We start from the raw sequence: 17,875 nt of genomic DNA, 5'->3' as shown, positions 1-17,875 counted from the left end.
AACTTGAACTATGGCTCTATGGTCATACAAAAGTTCTAACTCTATTTAGGAGCACCAAAATATTAGGAGTAATTATAGTTTGCCCCATACTGTTCTAATTCTTGGGGGACATTTTTCTTTCTCCACTGGAAAGGACACCCATTGCTGGCACTTTAAAAGTATCCCCCACATCACTGGCTCAGGATTCCAACTTGAGCATTCAGGGCTGGTGTGGGGACTGGAGTGGCTGTGTCTTGCTCCTGTTTCCCCAACCCAGAAGGGTGGCTTTGTTTTCAGGCTGATCCATCATCTAAGGTTTTGCAAACCGTGTTGTATTTAAGAGATTTTGTTGGGCTGTGGGACATACTCCAAAGAGGACACTTAACAATAGACCAAATTCCTACTTCTTGGCTCCTTCAATTATCATTTTTGTGATCTTGGAAAGGTCACTTCATTCCATTCAAGCTGAGTTTTCCAATTTGTGAAAGGGGTGCCCCAGGTTTGCAGGATAGGGTTTGATGGGAGGGGTATGAAGCCATTGTCTCTGCTGCCAGCCCATGCTCCTGGGTCTCACCCACTTTCTTCAGGTCCTCAATATCAATCACACTTTCTGTCTCTGTCCTTCAATGGAACCTAGAGTTTCCCCCTTTCTTTAAACAAGTACACACCCATCCCACCCTTGGTTGCTGTTTTCTCCTCTATAAACTTTCTATAGATTCTTCATTCTCTCCTGTGAGGTGGTAACCAGAACTGTGAATCCCAGGAGTGGGGACCACACTTTCATACAAACATGGACAACACCTGGTCATCTGAGAGATTCATAAAGGCACCTTAATTCTTTTGTTAGATTGTGGTTGAGTGCTCAGACCCTACCATTTAATGTTTTATGAACAGGCATTCATATTGTTGATTTTAGGTTATGAAAGTGATTCATACTTATTGTTGAAAGAAAAAAAGTACAGAAGTGTAAAGGGCAAAAAGCGAGACTGTCTGATGAGAATGGTGATGTAAGAGGTGTGTCTCAACAGTGCCAGGGCACCACTTTGGATGGCTTTGTGCAGCTGCTGGGACCTACTGGCTGCTGTGGGTCTGGTCGCTATCCAGTGCAGGCTGCAGACACAGGTCACACAACCTGAACTCCGCATGAGGGGTCATGGGGTTGGGTGAAGGATTTGAGCCCCAGGAGCCACTGAAAACCCAGGTGAAACTAGTCATGAGGGCTTGGGTACACGCTAGACAGAGTCTCTTTGCCCTAGTTTGTGAAGATGGACAGAAGCAGGAGGGTTCCTGTGGCGCTGGTGACTGTGCTGGCTGTTACTGTCTCACTCCCTGTCCTTATTCCACCTGATAAAAGAGGACAGCAGGGGCTGTGGTCCTGCTGTTTCCCAAACTTGCTGGTCCCTGGAACAGTGGAGTTGGGGACTCAAAAGGTCAGGACCTGGAAAAAACAACATTCTTCCTCTGTCATTCATTGCTCCTGACCAGGAACATTTTTATCACTACAATAAAAACTGAACTGGTGAAGGGGGTGCCAGTGGCACAACAAAATCCTCAGGGGTCCTGAGAGTGGGGACAGGCATGTAGAGGCACAGGACAACTCCTGCTGGACTGACAGAGGAAGGGCAGGAGCAGGTCTCAGCAACACCAAAACAGCCTTCCTGAGGGCAGGAGAGCAGTCACCTGGCCTGAGTGCCCCAACGCCCCTCTCAGGTCTTAAGGGTGGGAGAAAGAGAAGAACCAAAAAAGATCAAGAGCTGCTGTCCATCACCAAGGAGGCCCTCTCTGCTACTCTGTTCTGCCGCTAGAGGAGGGGTGGGGCTGAACTCCAGGTGCTTCCTCCACCTCCATTCCCATCAGACTCCTCAAGGTCCCAGAGAGCAGGCAGCAGAAGCTGAGGCTGTGGCTTAGAAGTTGGATGGGCTGGACCAACCATGGGGTTGTGGACAAACTCCTCCTGAATGGGGGTCTCAGGAGGCACATCTGTGTGGTGATAGTTACTCATTGCTATGGTTTGCAGATAGCTTGAGTGTGTCCTCCAAGGGTTCACATGTGAGAAGCTTGGTCCTCAATGTGGCAGTTACAGGAGGTGGTGGAACCTTTTTAAAGGGGTGGGAACTAATGGGAGGTTGTTAGGTCATTGAGGAAGTTACCTTTAGAAGAAATTGAGGGACCTTGAGTTAGTTCTCTCTAAAAGACTGTTATAAAAAACCAAGTCTGACTCCTCCTTGAGCTCTGGTTTCCTTTCTTGGTACATGGTTTCTCCTTTGTGTATGCCCTCCCACCATGGTAGCATCCACTCTGATGTGATATCATCAGGGTGCCCCTTGCCAGAGCCATTGCTATGTTATCTAGACTTTCAGTCTCCAAAATTATGAGCTATATAAATCTCTTTTCTTTCTAAGTACCCACCTTCAGGTGTTTTGTTACAGCAATGGAAAGCAGACTAATATACTCATTTTTATTGTTATTATTGCTGCTATCTTTCCCAATCACTTCTATATCCTGATAGAAATACCTGGATTAAATCCAATTCTCTAGATTTATCAGATATCTACCCTGTGGCAGGTGCAGGACAGTGAAAGAGAAGCTGAGGAACAACTGAGACCCATTAGGGTGGGACTTGGGAAGTGTGAAGAAGAAAAGGATCATGTGTTCTGGAACTGACTAAGTCTTCAGGATGCCTGTCTCCAAACATTCAAACATGCTTGTCCATAAGATGGACTGTTGATGCTAACAAGCCACATCATTAAAAAAAAAAAAAAGTGATAAACAATTCTGTAGAAATTGTGGGCTTGTGTTTGTGGATTTCCATATCTGAAGAATCTAATCTTGGAACACAGTCCAGGCTGTTGCTGCTGCTGTGGGCCCCATTGGAACCCATTTCCAGCTGGGAGACTTGAATGAGGGGTGGCCCTGGGGAGGCACCAGGCCCCACTGTGGAGCATGTGTGAGGACCCAGACAGCTGCTTCTGGGCCTGTGAGTCTGAGGCTCTCCAGAAGCTGCACATAGTCTCTGATCCTTTTGTGGGTCTCCTGAGTGTCAATGCTCACATTTTCTGGTGTTTGTCTGAGACCTTTCCTGGGGCCAACACTTTCCATCAGGTTCAAACAGCACGAACCAAAGCTCATACCCACTGAAACATCAGGTCTACTCTGTTGCTGGGCCAGATCTTCATTCCCACACTGGAACATTTGGAACATTTGAGCTGAGCCTTCAGGAACATACTACCCCTAAAAGCACACTGAGCATGTGAGGCCTTTTGCCAGGAACATGTTTAATATCCACAGAGCCTAGCTGAGAAATGCTGGGTAAATTAAATGATATTTTGCTTTTTGTGTGACTTGAAGTCACAGATTAAATAGATATTTAGTCAGGAAAAAACCCAAACCCAGCAGCTAGGACATTCAGAGCAATGATTCATGCAGTGGCAATGTGTGGGAATGACCACTGTCAGAGTCCCTCCAGGGGCTGGCTATGCCCTCAGTCCCCTCCCTGACACTGCCTGCTCTGCATGATGAGGCCCGAGGAAATGGCAATGGGAAGCTCATGCCAGCTTGAGTCTCTGCTTGTGAAATGCATGTGGAGGCTGGGTGCACCTCCCCAGTATCTGGCAGGGTCCAGCTGTCCCCCACAACCTCCCCTGCAGCCTTGCTTACAATCTAACATTAGAAAGTTGCAACCTTTCTGTCTTCCACAGCCTGCGGGTACCACACTGTGCCTGCACCACCCCCATGCTGTCTGAAGCCTTAGGTGACTGGGAGATTAGAAAGGACAGCACTTACCCTCCACCTGTGCCACCGTTCTTGCTGAAGTGCGTGCGTGGCTCACTGGAGGCCAACTTCAGCAGCTCCGTCCACTCTCGCTCCCACTCCTCCTCTGTGTACACCAGCCCTGACTGGCACAAAGGGAAGCTGGTTCAGGAGTTGGGTGGGTGGCAACAGTGCTGCTCTCATCTCACCTCCCCACACTGGCAGCCACACCAGATCAACAGATTTGGTCCAAGCCACACCGGATCACTCAGTTGGATAATCTACTGGTGTCCTTTTGTTTGGACAATACATTTTCAGAAGCCCTAGTCTCTAATTTTAGAGCTAATGGGAGTCTACCAATAGCAAGGGTCATTCCTGGAAATGGGAATGAGGGAACATTAACTTGCACATGCTTGGTTGGAGGCTGACTATTAAATTATTTAAAGGGTCAGTAGGCCAACTTCAGTCAGAAAGCAGGCAGATTCTTCTAAAAGAGCAAAGTGCTAATGTTCACCATGGTTAGGGACACTTTGTATTGTCTCTGGATTGAGCTCACACACGGGGGCTGGAAGCCATAGCCTGTACCTGATAGTAGGTGACTACATAATTTGTCATCTAAGTTGGGACTTCTGAGAGTGAAGGTGGTAGCTTTCCTAATTAGGCCAGAAGTGGGCATATTGCTGTTATTGACAGTGCTGCAGTGTTGTAATGAGGCTCCTCTGCCATGGGCTTGAGTAGGGAATTCCTCGTTAATCCCAGAGGCTGCCTCTACCTGAACGTACAAGATGGACTTGGACCTGGGACCACACTCTGGACTCCAGTATGACCCAAGGCTGCATCTGGTATGGGTCCCAGGCTCCAACCAGGTCAGCAGGAACCAACCTCCTTGTTCTGCTGTGTCTGCTGCCACCTCCACCTCCGCTTCAGGGCTTCCCGCTCAGCACCTGTCCTCATCATGGTGTAGAGAGCTTTTCGCAAAACCAGATCCCGATCATGAAACCCCCACATTCCTGCAGTCAGGGGACCATAAGGAGCAGAGGAAAGAGAAAGGACATGAGGAAGGTGCAAGCTTGAGGGGACTCAAACTTTCCTACCTACTACCAGGCTGGCCTCCTGTGTCTGCATAGACAAAGGTAATACCATGTCAGTCAGTTGTTCAGTTCTCATCACTCAGCGTTCCTCTCCCTTTGCCAATGCTTCCCTAAGCTCGTGTGGGTTAAGGAAGCACCCACTTCTTAGTGAAACAATAGTGGGTGAAAAGTGAATATGAACTCTCTCTGGGACCTGTGGCTATCTACCCCAAATCTTGCAGGTTTGCTTAAAAAGACCTAGTGTTCACTGCTGGGGTCTTGTGTTTGGGTGGGGGACTACCTCTGAGGACAAGTTGATATATCCTCACTTAGGGACCCATGCTGGGATGAACAATATCATTCTGGCCTCTCCCAGGTTCTGCAAGATTCAATGTTCTAGGACATCTCAGCTTCGTGAGAAGCACTGTCAGTGGATGCCACTGTGTGAATCTAAGCCAGGAGAGGGTGGGTGCCTGCCTCTCCAAGAGAAGGTCTCTCATCTGTTCTGGGTGCTGAGGAGCTATAAAGATACACCAGTCATCTTTGAGTATATGCTCTGGGCAGCTCAGATGTGGTCAAAAAACCCAACTAATAGGATAAGCACCAACGAGGGGTATAGCTCTGGCTATAGGGGAAAAATGGGGGAAATCCTTCCATCCATCCATCCATCCATCCATCCATCCATCCATCCATCCATCCATCTGAAGTGCTGGGAATATGCACGGCAGAGACCAGGACACATGAAGATCCTAAAATCTGACAAAACACACATTGTAGGAAAGTGGCAACTGAGGCATCCATTAAATCAGTGCACAATGTACAACATCAACACAATAAGGAGTGATGAAGCAGATGAAGAAGACAGTGGCAGGTGCATTTTTTATTATGGGAATGGATGGAGACATCAGAGCAAAGGCTCGAAAGAGTGAGGGAAGGAGCTGAGTTGCTGTCCCAGGTGGAGGGAAAGGCTAGGATGGCCCCTCTGCCAGATGGATGGTCCATATGGTGCACTTGAGAAAAGGCAAGAGGGAAAGGTGGCTGGTGCCAGGATGAAGGGGACATGGCAGCAAGGAAACTGGCAGGCTTTCAAGTGAGCTGGAGCCTCTGGAGAGTTTGACCTTAACTGAATGCTGTTTGTAAAGGCTCAGGCTGGCTTTGATCCTCAGCTAAGCAATAACCAAAGTCAGCTGTGGGCTTTCTAGAAGGCCAGGCTTTTGTCTTTCTCTGTAGGACAGACCAAGGACAACAGCCTTCCTTGCTCTTTACTCATTCTCTGATTGTTTCAGCTGTCTTCTGGGACTCTGATCACTTTCAGATCCCAGGGCTCATAGTGCAGGTCTCTCTCACACAGGTCTCCTTGTTCCATACAAGGTTACCTCCAGGCCTGACTCCAGGATCATTGTCATTTCTATGTGTGCCCAATAATCCTAGAGCAATGTTAGGCCCTCTCAGTTGTTCAACAGGCATTGCTGGTGGATGGTACATGGTCATTTGGGCAGTCCTGTGGATTTTAGCTATGCAAGCACAAAATGAAAACAAAGTACAGGTTGACCATCCCTTATCTGAAATGCTTGGGATCAGAAGTGTTTTAGATTTTGGATTTGTCCATATTTTGGAATATGTTCCATATATACTTTATACACAGACCTGAAAGTGATTTATACAATATTTTAATTTTGTACGTGAAACAATGTTTCATAGTGTGGGATTCTCCACTTGTGTCATCTTGTTCTAAAAAATTCTCGGATTTGCGGGGAATTTGGATTTGGACTTTCAGATTTGGGATACTTAACCCATACTGGGAAAAAAAGGGCCAGCTGTCTTTTAGATCTGAGCTCATTGTATTGTGGGGGATTCTTGGAGGAGAGCCTTGCAGTTCTGGTCAGTCAAGGCTTAGTTCTTCCATAGAAGGTGCAAGGCCCAGGGGAAGATTGCTCTTCCCAGGTGGGCCCAAAAGTCCAATTGTGCTCATGGGGTAAGTGCCATCAGATGGCTCCACAGTGGCATGTGGCCTTCCCACTTGTGGTGCTGATGGGGATAGTGACTGTATATACTGCAGTATCTGGAGGACAAAGCCATTTCCATGCCAGAGACTTTGCAATAAGGCCCCTGTTTGACATAGATTAGAGATTTCTTATATTCTTTCTCCAGGTTTTATAGAAAACAAAGTAAAAGGCTTTCAATAAAAGTAGAGTGACTAGTATTAAATATTGTAATGAAATATGACCCAAATACTAAGTCACATTTTTTGCAGAAGAGCATGGAAAATTCTCCCAAAAATTTAAGGTTACTATACCTCATAAATATGTTCAATTATTATATGTTGATTAATTTGTATCAAAATAAAAGGCATATTTAAAAATTATAGGTGGAAAATGTCAAATTCCAAGTTGTAAAGTAGTGAGATTATAATTATACTTGAAGAATAGACAAAATATGGGAAGACAAGATACTAAAATGTTAAAACAGGACAACGAGGGATGGTGGGGTTATTGATTTTTATTTTCTTACCATGTTGAATGTAGAATGCATTTAAATGTCAACAAAACAAAACAAAATAGGATGTGCTAGTTTTCATGGAAAGGAAGGAGGCAGGTGGATGCCTTTGCCCTTTACTGTCATCAAGCTCATGAAACATTCCCCTTATTCTCAGTCATCATTCTCCTCTGAACCTCCTTAGGTTCTTCTCAGACCCTGATGCCCATTTCTCTTAAAACCCTGTACAATCTCATCTTCGTCCACCTCTTGCTGAAGTCTAAAGACAGATCAGGGTTTAGCTGTTGCTCTGGGTCACAGTGCTGTTAAGGTCACATTCACCTGGGAAGTGGGTTTGACCACCAAAGACCATATTCTTGTTTAAGAGTCTCAGCACCTAGACAAAGACTATGTTCTCCAGGACTGATGAACTGGCCTGATGGTAAGGCCCCTGGTACAAATTCAGACTTTATTTTTAAAATGGATTTGGTCTTGTGCATGTAAGCATGTAACACTGGGCCTCAAGGGAATGTCTGAATTTCTAGAAAGTCCACTATGACCCTCAGTTACCCCAATATTGACAAATATTGCCACCAACACCTGTGTACCTGCAATATATATACATACATATATATTATATGTATGTATATCTATTTTGGGTGACCAGAAAGCTCAACTCTCTGTTGGGGAAGGTTGCTGATATGTCTTCTGTATATTCTGACCATGGTAATTCCCCTAGGCAATACCTATGCCTTATCAGTTCAAATTCTTATCAGTTCAAATTCACTATAGATTGCTGTCAATATGGTGGCCCCACAATTACCCAACCTCATGCACTGCTCCCCAGTTATCCTGCTAGATCCCCACCCTGTGTTCTGCCTCTAAACACCCTGTTGATTCCTGACTTTGTGCTTTATTTCTCTGGTCTCCCTGCCTGGAAAGTCCTCTTTTCTACTCTTTTTGGTTTTTCAAGTCTCAGTAAAGATCTTGCCTCCTCCAGGAAGTCCTCTTGGATTATTTTAGGCCAAGGTCTCTAATTTCTAATTCTTATTCCTGAAGTTTCCCTGAAGTTCTTACTCAAGGCTTCTTTTTATTTGTGTTTTTTTGTTTGTTTGTTTTTTTTTTTTTTTTGGTGCTGGGGATCGAACCCAGGGCCTGTGCTTGCAAGGAAGGCTTCTTTTATTATGACAGGTCTTTTCTCACATGTGTTTCAACTGTCAATCGACTCCAGTAAGATACTTGACCAGAAGGGCTAGGATTATAGACTCCATCTCATGGGAACTCTATCAAATGATAGTGACACAGTTGGCTCTACTTAGCATATATGCTTTAACCATGCATTGAGCAGGCCTGGAGCCCTGCCACTGTCTGTGTTGCAGAGCTTACCCAGTGAGGCGGCATGTAAAAGGCAGTTCCCATCCCCTGTCGTGGCCAAAGGAAGAAGCCGTTTACAGCTCGTGCACACGGTGGACCACCAGTTCAGGCGACCTGGAACAGAAGTTCACCTTAGAACAGAAGCATGGAAAAGGCAGGGCTCTTTGGGACTGTGTTTGTTAAGCTATCACAAACATCAGTGATAGATTTTCTAAAGAACTGCAGTGGGAAGATAGAGCATTGTGGCCACCTTTTCTCAAATAAAATAAAGAGCAAAAATATGAGCAAATATAAGAGTTTAAAAAACTCAAAGCGTTTTCTAAATTATATCTAATAGTATAAACAAAAATTATAACATTGTGTGTCTCAATGTATATACAGTACATATTTCAAGCAATTATGAATGGTGGAGGATGAAAAAACACAAAGGCAAGTAAGATTTATAGGCTTCACTAAATGTGGTTAAATGTCAACTCCAGTAGTCTTTGATAAGGTACATATATATAATGTAATACTTAGAACAACCACTAATCAACTGCTATATACAGTTACCCTCAAAAACCAACCCAGTACAATCTCCTCCAGAAGACAGTATTATCCTGACATCAAAATCCAATGAAAAAAGTACGAAAAAGAGAAAAGTATAGAGTAACATCTCTCTTGGATATACTGCAAAATTGTTAACTGTTGCTGCCCACGGCAACAACTGCGCGGGTATTTATTGGAGGTGGACTGGAAATAAACTACTTCTATTTCTGCCTTGCTTGCTTGCTTATTCCCTAGCTTATTGAGGAAAAAGAGGCTTGCTTGATTTTAGAGGAAGAGAAGCTTTGAGAGAAAGATAGGCTTTGCTTATAGAGGAAGTTTTAGAGAAAGACAGGCTTTACGCGTATCAGAGATCTATTTCTTCTTAGAGTTCTGCTGCTTCTTCTTAGAGGTAGGTCCTGCATCCTGTGAACTAGGTGCTATCTAGTTGAGGTGCTTCTTAGTGGTGCGTCCCGCATACTGTGACCTGTGATCTACGACCTAGAGGTGTGTTCTCAGTTCTCCGCTCTACCATCTGCCTTCTGCCGCTGCCTCCTGCTTTTTGCTTACTGCTTACTGCTGCTGCTTTCTGCTTGCTGTTGCTTTTTCTCTCTGCTAGCTGCTTCTTCTTGCCTTCTGCCTACTGCCCGCTTATATTCCCTACAGGAGGTGGAGGGCGGGGCCACGCCAGTTGAGATCAGGCAAGGAGCCAGTTGCCCTATCATGGCAAAGGTTAAAAGGAGCAGGCCCGAGCAGGAGCACTCGGGAACACCTGTGCACGCCTTGTGTGGTGGACTTAGTTGAATACGGCCAATGATAAATCACCTGGGTGTGCTTATATTAATCAACCTCCTCACTGCCGATGTGATCAAAACAACCTCCGGCTGGCCGCCAGGTGCCATCCTGGTGCAGCCCACATGGCACAGCCCCCAACAGTTAATAAAATATAAACCTAGCAATATATACAAAGAATTGTACAACAAGACTAAATGGAGTTTATTCCAGGGATGCAAGACTGGATTAATATTTGAAAATTAATCAACTAATACACTATATTAACAAATGACAGAAAAAAAACACACAGTTATAACATGAATGGAGAAAAAGCATTTACTAAACTTCAGTTCTTATTCATGATTAAAGCTTCCATAAGATGAGGAATGGAAGGGAACTTCCTCAACTTGATAAACAACATATACCAAACCTACAGCTAACATCCTACTTAGTGGAGGGAGACCAAATGCTTTACTTCTAAGTGTGGGAAAAAGGCAAGGATGTCCACTCTCACAATTGCTATTCAATGTAGTACTAGAAGTCCTAGCCAGTGAAGCAAGTAAGAAAAAAATAAAGAAAAAAGAAAAAAAAAGGTAGAACTAACAGAGGTGAAAAGAGAATATAGTAAATATCCATAAATAATTCAAGAGAGTACAAGAGAGAGTTAAAAAAAGAGGAAACAAAACCAATGAATAAACAGCAAGATAACATTAAGACGTAAACCAAGATAATAGATTTAAACTAAAATATATCAGTATTTATATTAAATATGAATGAACTAAATACTCCAATAATAATACAGTCTTATTTATGAGAATGAATAAGTTCTGTAGGTCTAATGCAGACCATAGTTATTAATGACATATTGTGTAGTTGAAATTTGCTGAGGCATAGATGTTAAATGCTCTTACATATCAAAAATGGAAACCGTGTGAGGTGATGGATGTGCCAATCAGCTTAATTGTGGTAATCATTTCACAATGTACATCAAAACATCACTCTGTACACTGTAAATATACATAGTTAGTCTACCATGTTTGCATGGATCCTGGAAGAAGAAAAGAGACTCATGGGTCAGAGACAAAAGATTTCATTACAGCACAGCAAAGAAGCATGAGCATAAAATCTCACAGGGGTTGTACAGAAGCAGGCACAGGTGAACATGGTATACTCAGTGGGTTTATGTCACAGCTGGGGAACCACAAGCTTAATGAATGCTACACTTTTACAACAGGTTAAAAGCAAACCTTTCCCAATTTTGTCCTGGAGGGAGACATTATTTTTATTTTGGTGGACAGTGAGCAAACCTGTCCTCTGCCACAGAAGGACAGTATCTCTATTTTTATATAAAAATTGTTGTACTCCCTCCCTACCCTCCCTATAGTGGTTCCAAACTCTCTGCTTCACTTTCTAAGGCTTTCTGCTCAGGTTTTTAGTCACTTACCCTGTGTTCAGCAAAGGACCTCAGGAAAAATTCAAAAAAGTCTTTTACAGGCAAGGTAAATATATGCCTAAAATTCCTAAGTCTTGCCAAAATCTTTCCCTCCACCTCAATTTGGCAGCAACTCTCAGAGTAAAAGCAACTACATCTTCAGGCTTACTTCTCAGGTTTTCCTATCTCCAGTTTCTTACCCCTTTTAATTCTAAGTACCGCAGTAGCTTTCAGTTGTTCTTCTCGAGGAAGTCCTACAATTTGTCTCTCTTTTCTCATTGGGGTAGGCAGACAGGCAGGTTTGTCATTAGCTATTCCATTGATCCTGGAAGCAGGAGATGGTCAATGGATTATTTTTTTGAATACTAATACAATTTATATTCCCAGAATAAATCTAACTTTGTTATAATCTACTGATGGGTTCAATTTGCTAAATAATTTGTTTGTCACTGTTATGATTGTTCATGAGAGACACTCATGGATCTATCACTCATCCTATGGAAATGGCATCCAAGAATACAGCTGGCTTGGTTCCAGCAGCATCTTGGGATGACATAAAAAGGTGACAACAAACCCCTTTGAAGGAAACTTTATCCCCTACACTGCTGTCCCAAGTAGAATTACTGATTCTGTGGGGGCTCTTGATACACAGAGTGCTCTAAATGCCTAGACTTAGATTACTGATGCCTCTACTAAGCTGAAATCTGGTGGTGTTCACTGGGTTGCACAGCTGTTCGCTCCAGCACCAGCTCTGCAGAACTGGAAGTGGACCTGGCCATCTGTTCACTGGGCAGGACCCAAGGCTGTACTCATGGCTCTGGCCAACAGTCCATTGATGAAGTTTATTATATTTTCGCTGATTTCTTGGGCTTTTGTCAATGACCTGGCAATTTGATCTGCCTCTTGGGAAACCACCCACGGGTAGATTAAAGACATTCTTCTTTGGGACCACAAAATGGGATAGCAAATTGAAGCTGCTGATTCAAATATCTTGGCCACTCACATCAATGTGTACAGTGAGCCTTTGTTCTCTGATGAGATGACTTGTGGAGCCTGCGCCTCCTACTGCCACCATTGCTTCCTGAGCCCCTCTCCAGCCACATATGGCAGCACTCTCACCATCACAGAGGTGCAGAGAGTGAAGGACTTTAATTTCTGATGCAGAGGTTCCCACTGCATGCCGTGTGCCCTCAACTCATTGTATCATGGAGGGAGAAGCTGTGTTGCTTGAGATGCTGCTTCGGCCTGCTCCTGGAAGACTGACACTCAGCGCTTCTGCCTGCCCCTGAAGACCGATGCTCAGGGCTCCTGCCTGCTCCTGGAAGACTGACCCTCAGGGATCTGGCACTGACTCACTGCTGCTGACATTTCTTCAGGTAAAAGAGCTGCAGCTCTGGTCTGGTCGATCAACTCTGACCACACTATTATGACCTTTAAAACGAATACTTGTATATTTTTGGCTTTCTAGAGTGTCTTCAGCCTGTCAATCATGTGCCTTTTATCAAAAAGCAATCAACAATGGGCTGATAGCGGACAGCTTCATTGGGGTTTCCATGTTTCCTACTATCCAAAGGTACCTGATACGATGGAGCATAGGGTGGCTTTCTAAAAAGTCACCTCAAAAAGATTTCTGGTTGCTATGGTCTGAATGTTTGTGTTCCCCAACAATTCATATTTTGAGACTTAATCCCCAGGCCAGGGGTGTTGAGAGATGAGGTATTTGGGCAGAGATTAGTTCATAAGAGCTCTTGCCCTCATGAATGACATTAGTACCCTTATAAAAGGGGACTGAGAGAGTCTGTTTGTTCCTTCTACCATGTGAGCACATACAGAAGAAATGTTGTGTGAAGAATGAGCCCTCACCAGGTATCAAATCTGCTAACACCTCAATCTTGGGCTTCATAGCCTCTAGAACTGTAAGCAACATAATTCTGTTGTTTCTAAATTACCTAGTCTAAGGCATTTTGTTATAGCAGCCTGAACAGACTAAGACACTGACTCTGCCTCCCTCTCTTTCTCCTATGTGTATCTGTCTCAGTCAGTTTGGGCTCTATAGCTACAGCTTCTATAGACTGAGTGGCTTAAATATGAGACATTTATTACAGTTCTGGAGGGCAGAAGTCCCAGGTCAAGGTATTAGCTGATGTGGTTCCTGTAAAAGGCTCTCTACCTGGCTTGTACATGGCCATCTTCTCATCATGTCCTCACATGGGAGAGTGAGCAAACTCTTGTGTCTCTTCTTCTTATAAGGACACTAATCTCATTATGAGGGCTACCCTCATGACCGCGTCGAAACCTAATTTCCTCCCAATGGCTCCACTTCCTAATATAATAACTTTGGGGTTTCTGGCTTCAACATATAAAATTCTGGGAGATGCAATTGCCTTAATAAGGAAGTTTAATCACTGTATGAGATTGTTATAGAAAGGGATAATCTCCTTTCAGCTATTCCCTGGGTAGTGATCAGAATGAACAAGGTAGGGTTTGCATTGGCCTGTTTTTAAAAATTCAGATTTTGCCTGAGCATCCTGGTCATTTTGTGTAGCTCCTTTCCCTCTGGCAACCTTGAGCTATTTGGTATACCTGAGTGTCAGTCCAGTCAAAAGGAAACCTAGAAGATTCAGACTGAATTACGGTTCAGTTTTGTAAAGAGGTTTTATCCTTCTTGTTGGGTTAGAGACAGCTGTGATCAGGAGATGAGTTTTTTTTTTGAAGGGTGAGTTATAGCTAATATGATTGTACACATTAATTTTGTGAGGGATAGAGTAGCAACAACCCCAGCACATGAAGGAGAGAAGATCTTATAACCTAAAAAATATAGGGGCAGATGAGATACAATGATAACATTTTGTTATCTAGCACTAACCCTAGAGACTTCTTCATTAAGAAATGTGCCCTGGGGTGGATCTTCAAAACTGTTGCATGTGCCTTAAATATAGCAGTATCCTCCTCTGATCCAGGAGTTTCAGGTCTTCTGCAGCCGCCAAGAAACCGTGGAAGGCTAGTTTATTAGTTTGCCAGCAGAGTAAAAATCTCAGACATTTCAGTTCTTGTCATAAAGCAGACTTTTCAGATGGCTCATGAGATATAGAGTACACTATCCTATGAAGAGAGGGAGGTCTCTCAAAATGTAACAGAATGAGTTGAAAATATTAAAGAACCAGACATGAATATGAAGGAGATGGAGCCTTATCAGGGCTGAAAAACAGCCTCAGTTCTGCAGTCCCCCACTAGAGTAAGGTAGTTAGTCACCAGAGGGAAGGGCAGACCCTCTCTAGAGAAGTATAACACCATGTAGAGTCTATAATTTTATGTGCAAAATGTCTGAAAGCAAATAAAAAATTACTAGGAATATATATATAAACAAACACCTATCCAGTATTACATGAAATAAAAATGAACTAAAAAACAACAACAACAAAAAAACACACACACGTGATCCAGATTTTGAGATTACCTTGACAGGGATTTGGATGTAACTTGGATTATTATTTTCAGGAAAACAGAGCAAATGGGCCAGAAGCCATATTTGAACAAATAATGTTCATGTATTTTCAAAATTTGGTGAAAGACAGATTTTGGAAGATCTTTAAACCCTCAAAAGAATTAATACAAAGAAAACCATGACAAGGCATATGGTAAAACTGTTGGGAATTAAACATAAACTCTTAAAAGTAGAGAACAATGTTACAAAGGGAACAATAAGAGTCCACATACAATGCAATGAGAGCATTACAGTGCTGAATGAAAATAACCTCCAATCTAGAGTCTCTCCCCAGAAAAATTAACCTTCAAAAATGAAATTGCTAGGGAAATAAAGGAAATTCTCAATTTAATACAGGTCATCTATGAAAACCCTACAGCTAACATGATACTAAATGGCAAGATACTGCATGCTTCCAACCAAGGAAGAAAACAATATTTAATACTGAAGAAGGTGTAAGTCAGTGCAATTATATAAGAACAAAAAATAAAAGGCAAAAATATGGGACAATGAGTGAAACTGTATTTACTAGTAGATGGAATAATTTTATGTAGAAAATACTTAACAATCTACCAAAAACTTCTTGATCTAGTAAGTGAATCCAAATATGTCAAGAATCTTAGGACACAAGATAAATATATACATATTTATATATACTAGCAAGAATCATAGAATAACACTAAAAATATAAATACTTAAGCATATATTTAATCAAAGACAAGTGATAGCTAGACTGAGAGCTACATAAGACAATCCTGCAAAAATGTCAAGACTTATGTAAGTCAAGAGATTTATCATGTGCATAGATCAGATTTCTTGTCAATAAGATACCAACATCCCTTAAAATTGATATATAAACAAAATAACCCTACTCAAAATCTCAGAAAGCTAAATCTTTAGGAAGTGACAAGTGGTTCTGAATTTATATGGTTATACAAAAAAAGAGTAATCAGTCAATATAATCTTAAAGAAAAACCAAGTTGCAGTACTTATAATTTCTGTTTTCATAATTTCTTATAATGCTATAGTAATCAAAATTTTGTAGTGCTGGTATAGAAAGAACAAATCAATCAGTGGAACAAATCAAGACTGGAAAAGACACACATAGTTATGGTCAAGTGATTTTCCATGGAAAAATGAAGCCTGCAAAAGGGAAATGAAACTACTTTTCAACAAATGGTGACAGAATTATTGGATACATGAAAAAAAACCTTCAATACCTTTTTTGTATGACAAACATAAATTAACTTGATTTGGATCCTAGAAACATATTAAAAAATTAACTTTATAAAGATTTACAGAAGTACATGTAAAAGCTAACACTATAAAGTATCTCAGAAAAAAAGGGAAGGGAATATTACTGGGATAGGCAAAGAAAAAATATTAGCATATTTTACTTCATCAAAATTAAAAAAACAACTTTTACTCACTAAAAGACACCACTGTAAAATTAAAAGTCAAGCCTCAGATGGGAGTAAATATTCATAAGACTTGTATTTGAGAGAGGACTTGTAGCTGGATATGTTAGAAATTCCCACAAAATCAACGAAAACCAGACAACCAACTTAATAAAAATGGCAAAGGACGTAAGAAAGACATTTCACAATAAAGGAATAAACAAATGGTCAAAAAAGACATTAAAAGATATTAAACATTAATATTCATCAAGGTTAAAACAAAACTGCAAAAAGTCATCACTTTATGCTCTATTGGAGCAGTAATATTAAAAACACTAAAAACAGCTAATGTCAGTGATACAGAGCAACTAGAACTTTCATACTTTGCTGCTGGGAATGGAAAATGGCACAATGATTTTGGAAAATCTTTTGGCAATCTCTAGCAAAGTTAACCATACACAAACCATATGATCCAGAAATTCAATTCTTGAATATTCCCAAAGAGAAATGAAAAAATATGATTTGTACATGAACATTAAAGTGGCCTTAGTTTTCAACAGTTACCAAATCTGAGATTGTCTCTCCAAAACAAGAGGTACTTAATAGTGATCGTAGGCTCTGTTTTCTTGTGAATCTGTATTAGTCTGTTTCCCATGACTATAAAAAATAACTGGACTTTAAAAATGAACTTTAACAAAAGAGTTTCATATAGCTCACAAGTTTTGAGGCTAAAAGTCCAAGATCAGGCAGCTACATCTGTTTAGCCTCTGGTGAGGGCCTCATAGTTGGATGGCATCATGGTGGAAGCACATGAAAGAGTGACAGTGAAGTCATATGGTGATATTGGAAGCCAGAGAGATCAGGGGTCAGGTTTGCTCTTTTATAACAATTTACTCTCATGGGAACTAACCAGGGTCCCATGATAACTACGCTAATTCCTTCTAAGGGCAGCAATGATCTAACTAGCTTCCAGGAGGCCCTACTTCTTTTGTCCACCACTTCAGACAGCACCACATAGGGTACCAAGTTTCTAATATAATTCTTTGAGGAAAAAATCAAACCATATCCAAATCATTGTACCATATGACCTGGAAATTCCACTTCTGGGTATTTATTCAAAATAAGTGAAAACATAGGAATTGTACAAGAATATTATTAGCTGTCTTATTTCTCTATAAAACAATTTACTAAGAAATCTGGGATTGCATCTTGGAAATAATCAGTATTAATAGTGATGTCAGTCTCTATGTCCCTGAGACTCTGGGCCAAGTCATCATCATTCGCTCTTTCTCAGGAAGCTCTTAGGATAAAAACCAAAAGCAGAGGAACATACGAAACTGGAGGGGAATGGGGTGGACCATGCAGGAGTGTGGGATGATGCCATAGGAGAGGCCATTCTACCTGGATGGCAGGGTGTGCTCATAACTGCTTTTGAAAATATTGTCTGGTTTGTCTGGTTTATCTGATGATGGTATCACATGTACTGTGTGACATAAATATCATTTTACATGTTGTTTCTGGTTTAATATTAAGATTGCTTAAGTTTGTGAATCGAGTTTATGTGTGTTTATGTATATGTCTGTGTGTTTTCTGTATGTTTATTATGTTTATGTGT

At 41.9% G+C, this 17,875-nt stretch overlaps 1 protein-coding gene across 4 annotated transcripts in view; it reads right to left on the bottom strand.

The window, feature by feature from the left end:
* The window catches only part of OTUD7A (OTU deubiquitinase 7A), a 346,216-nt gene that overhangs the window by 30,024 nt on the left and 298,317 nt on the right, over positions 1-17,875 (bottom strand). For all 4 annotated transcript variants that reach the window (XM_079121947.1, XM_079121946.1, XM_079121949.1 and 1 more), the window contains 3 exons: positions 8,661-8,762; positions 4,612-4,739; positions 3,763-3,875 (listed from right to left, as the gene is read on the bottom strand). In XM_079121947.1, coding sequence (XP_078978073.1) covers positions 3,763-3,875; positions 4,612-4,739; positions 8,661-8,762 — 343 coding nt within the window. The remainder of the gene's footprint in view (positions 1-3,762; positions 3,876-4,611; positions 4,740-8,660; positions 8,763-17,875) is intronic.

Source organism: Sciurus vulgaris, assembly GCF_902686455.1.
Source record: "Sciurus vulgaris genome assembly, chromosome: 2".
Taxonomy (NCBI): Eukaryota; Metazoa; Chordata; class Mammalia; order Rodentia; family Sciuridae; genus Sciurus; species Sciurus vulgaris.
The sequence above is the reverse complement of the archived record's forward strand: the minus strand, read 5'-3'. Positions and strand labels throughout refer to the sequence as shown.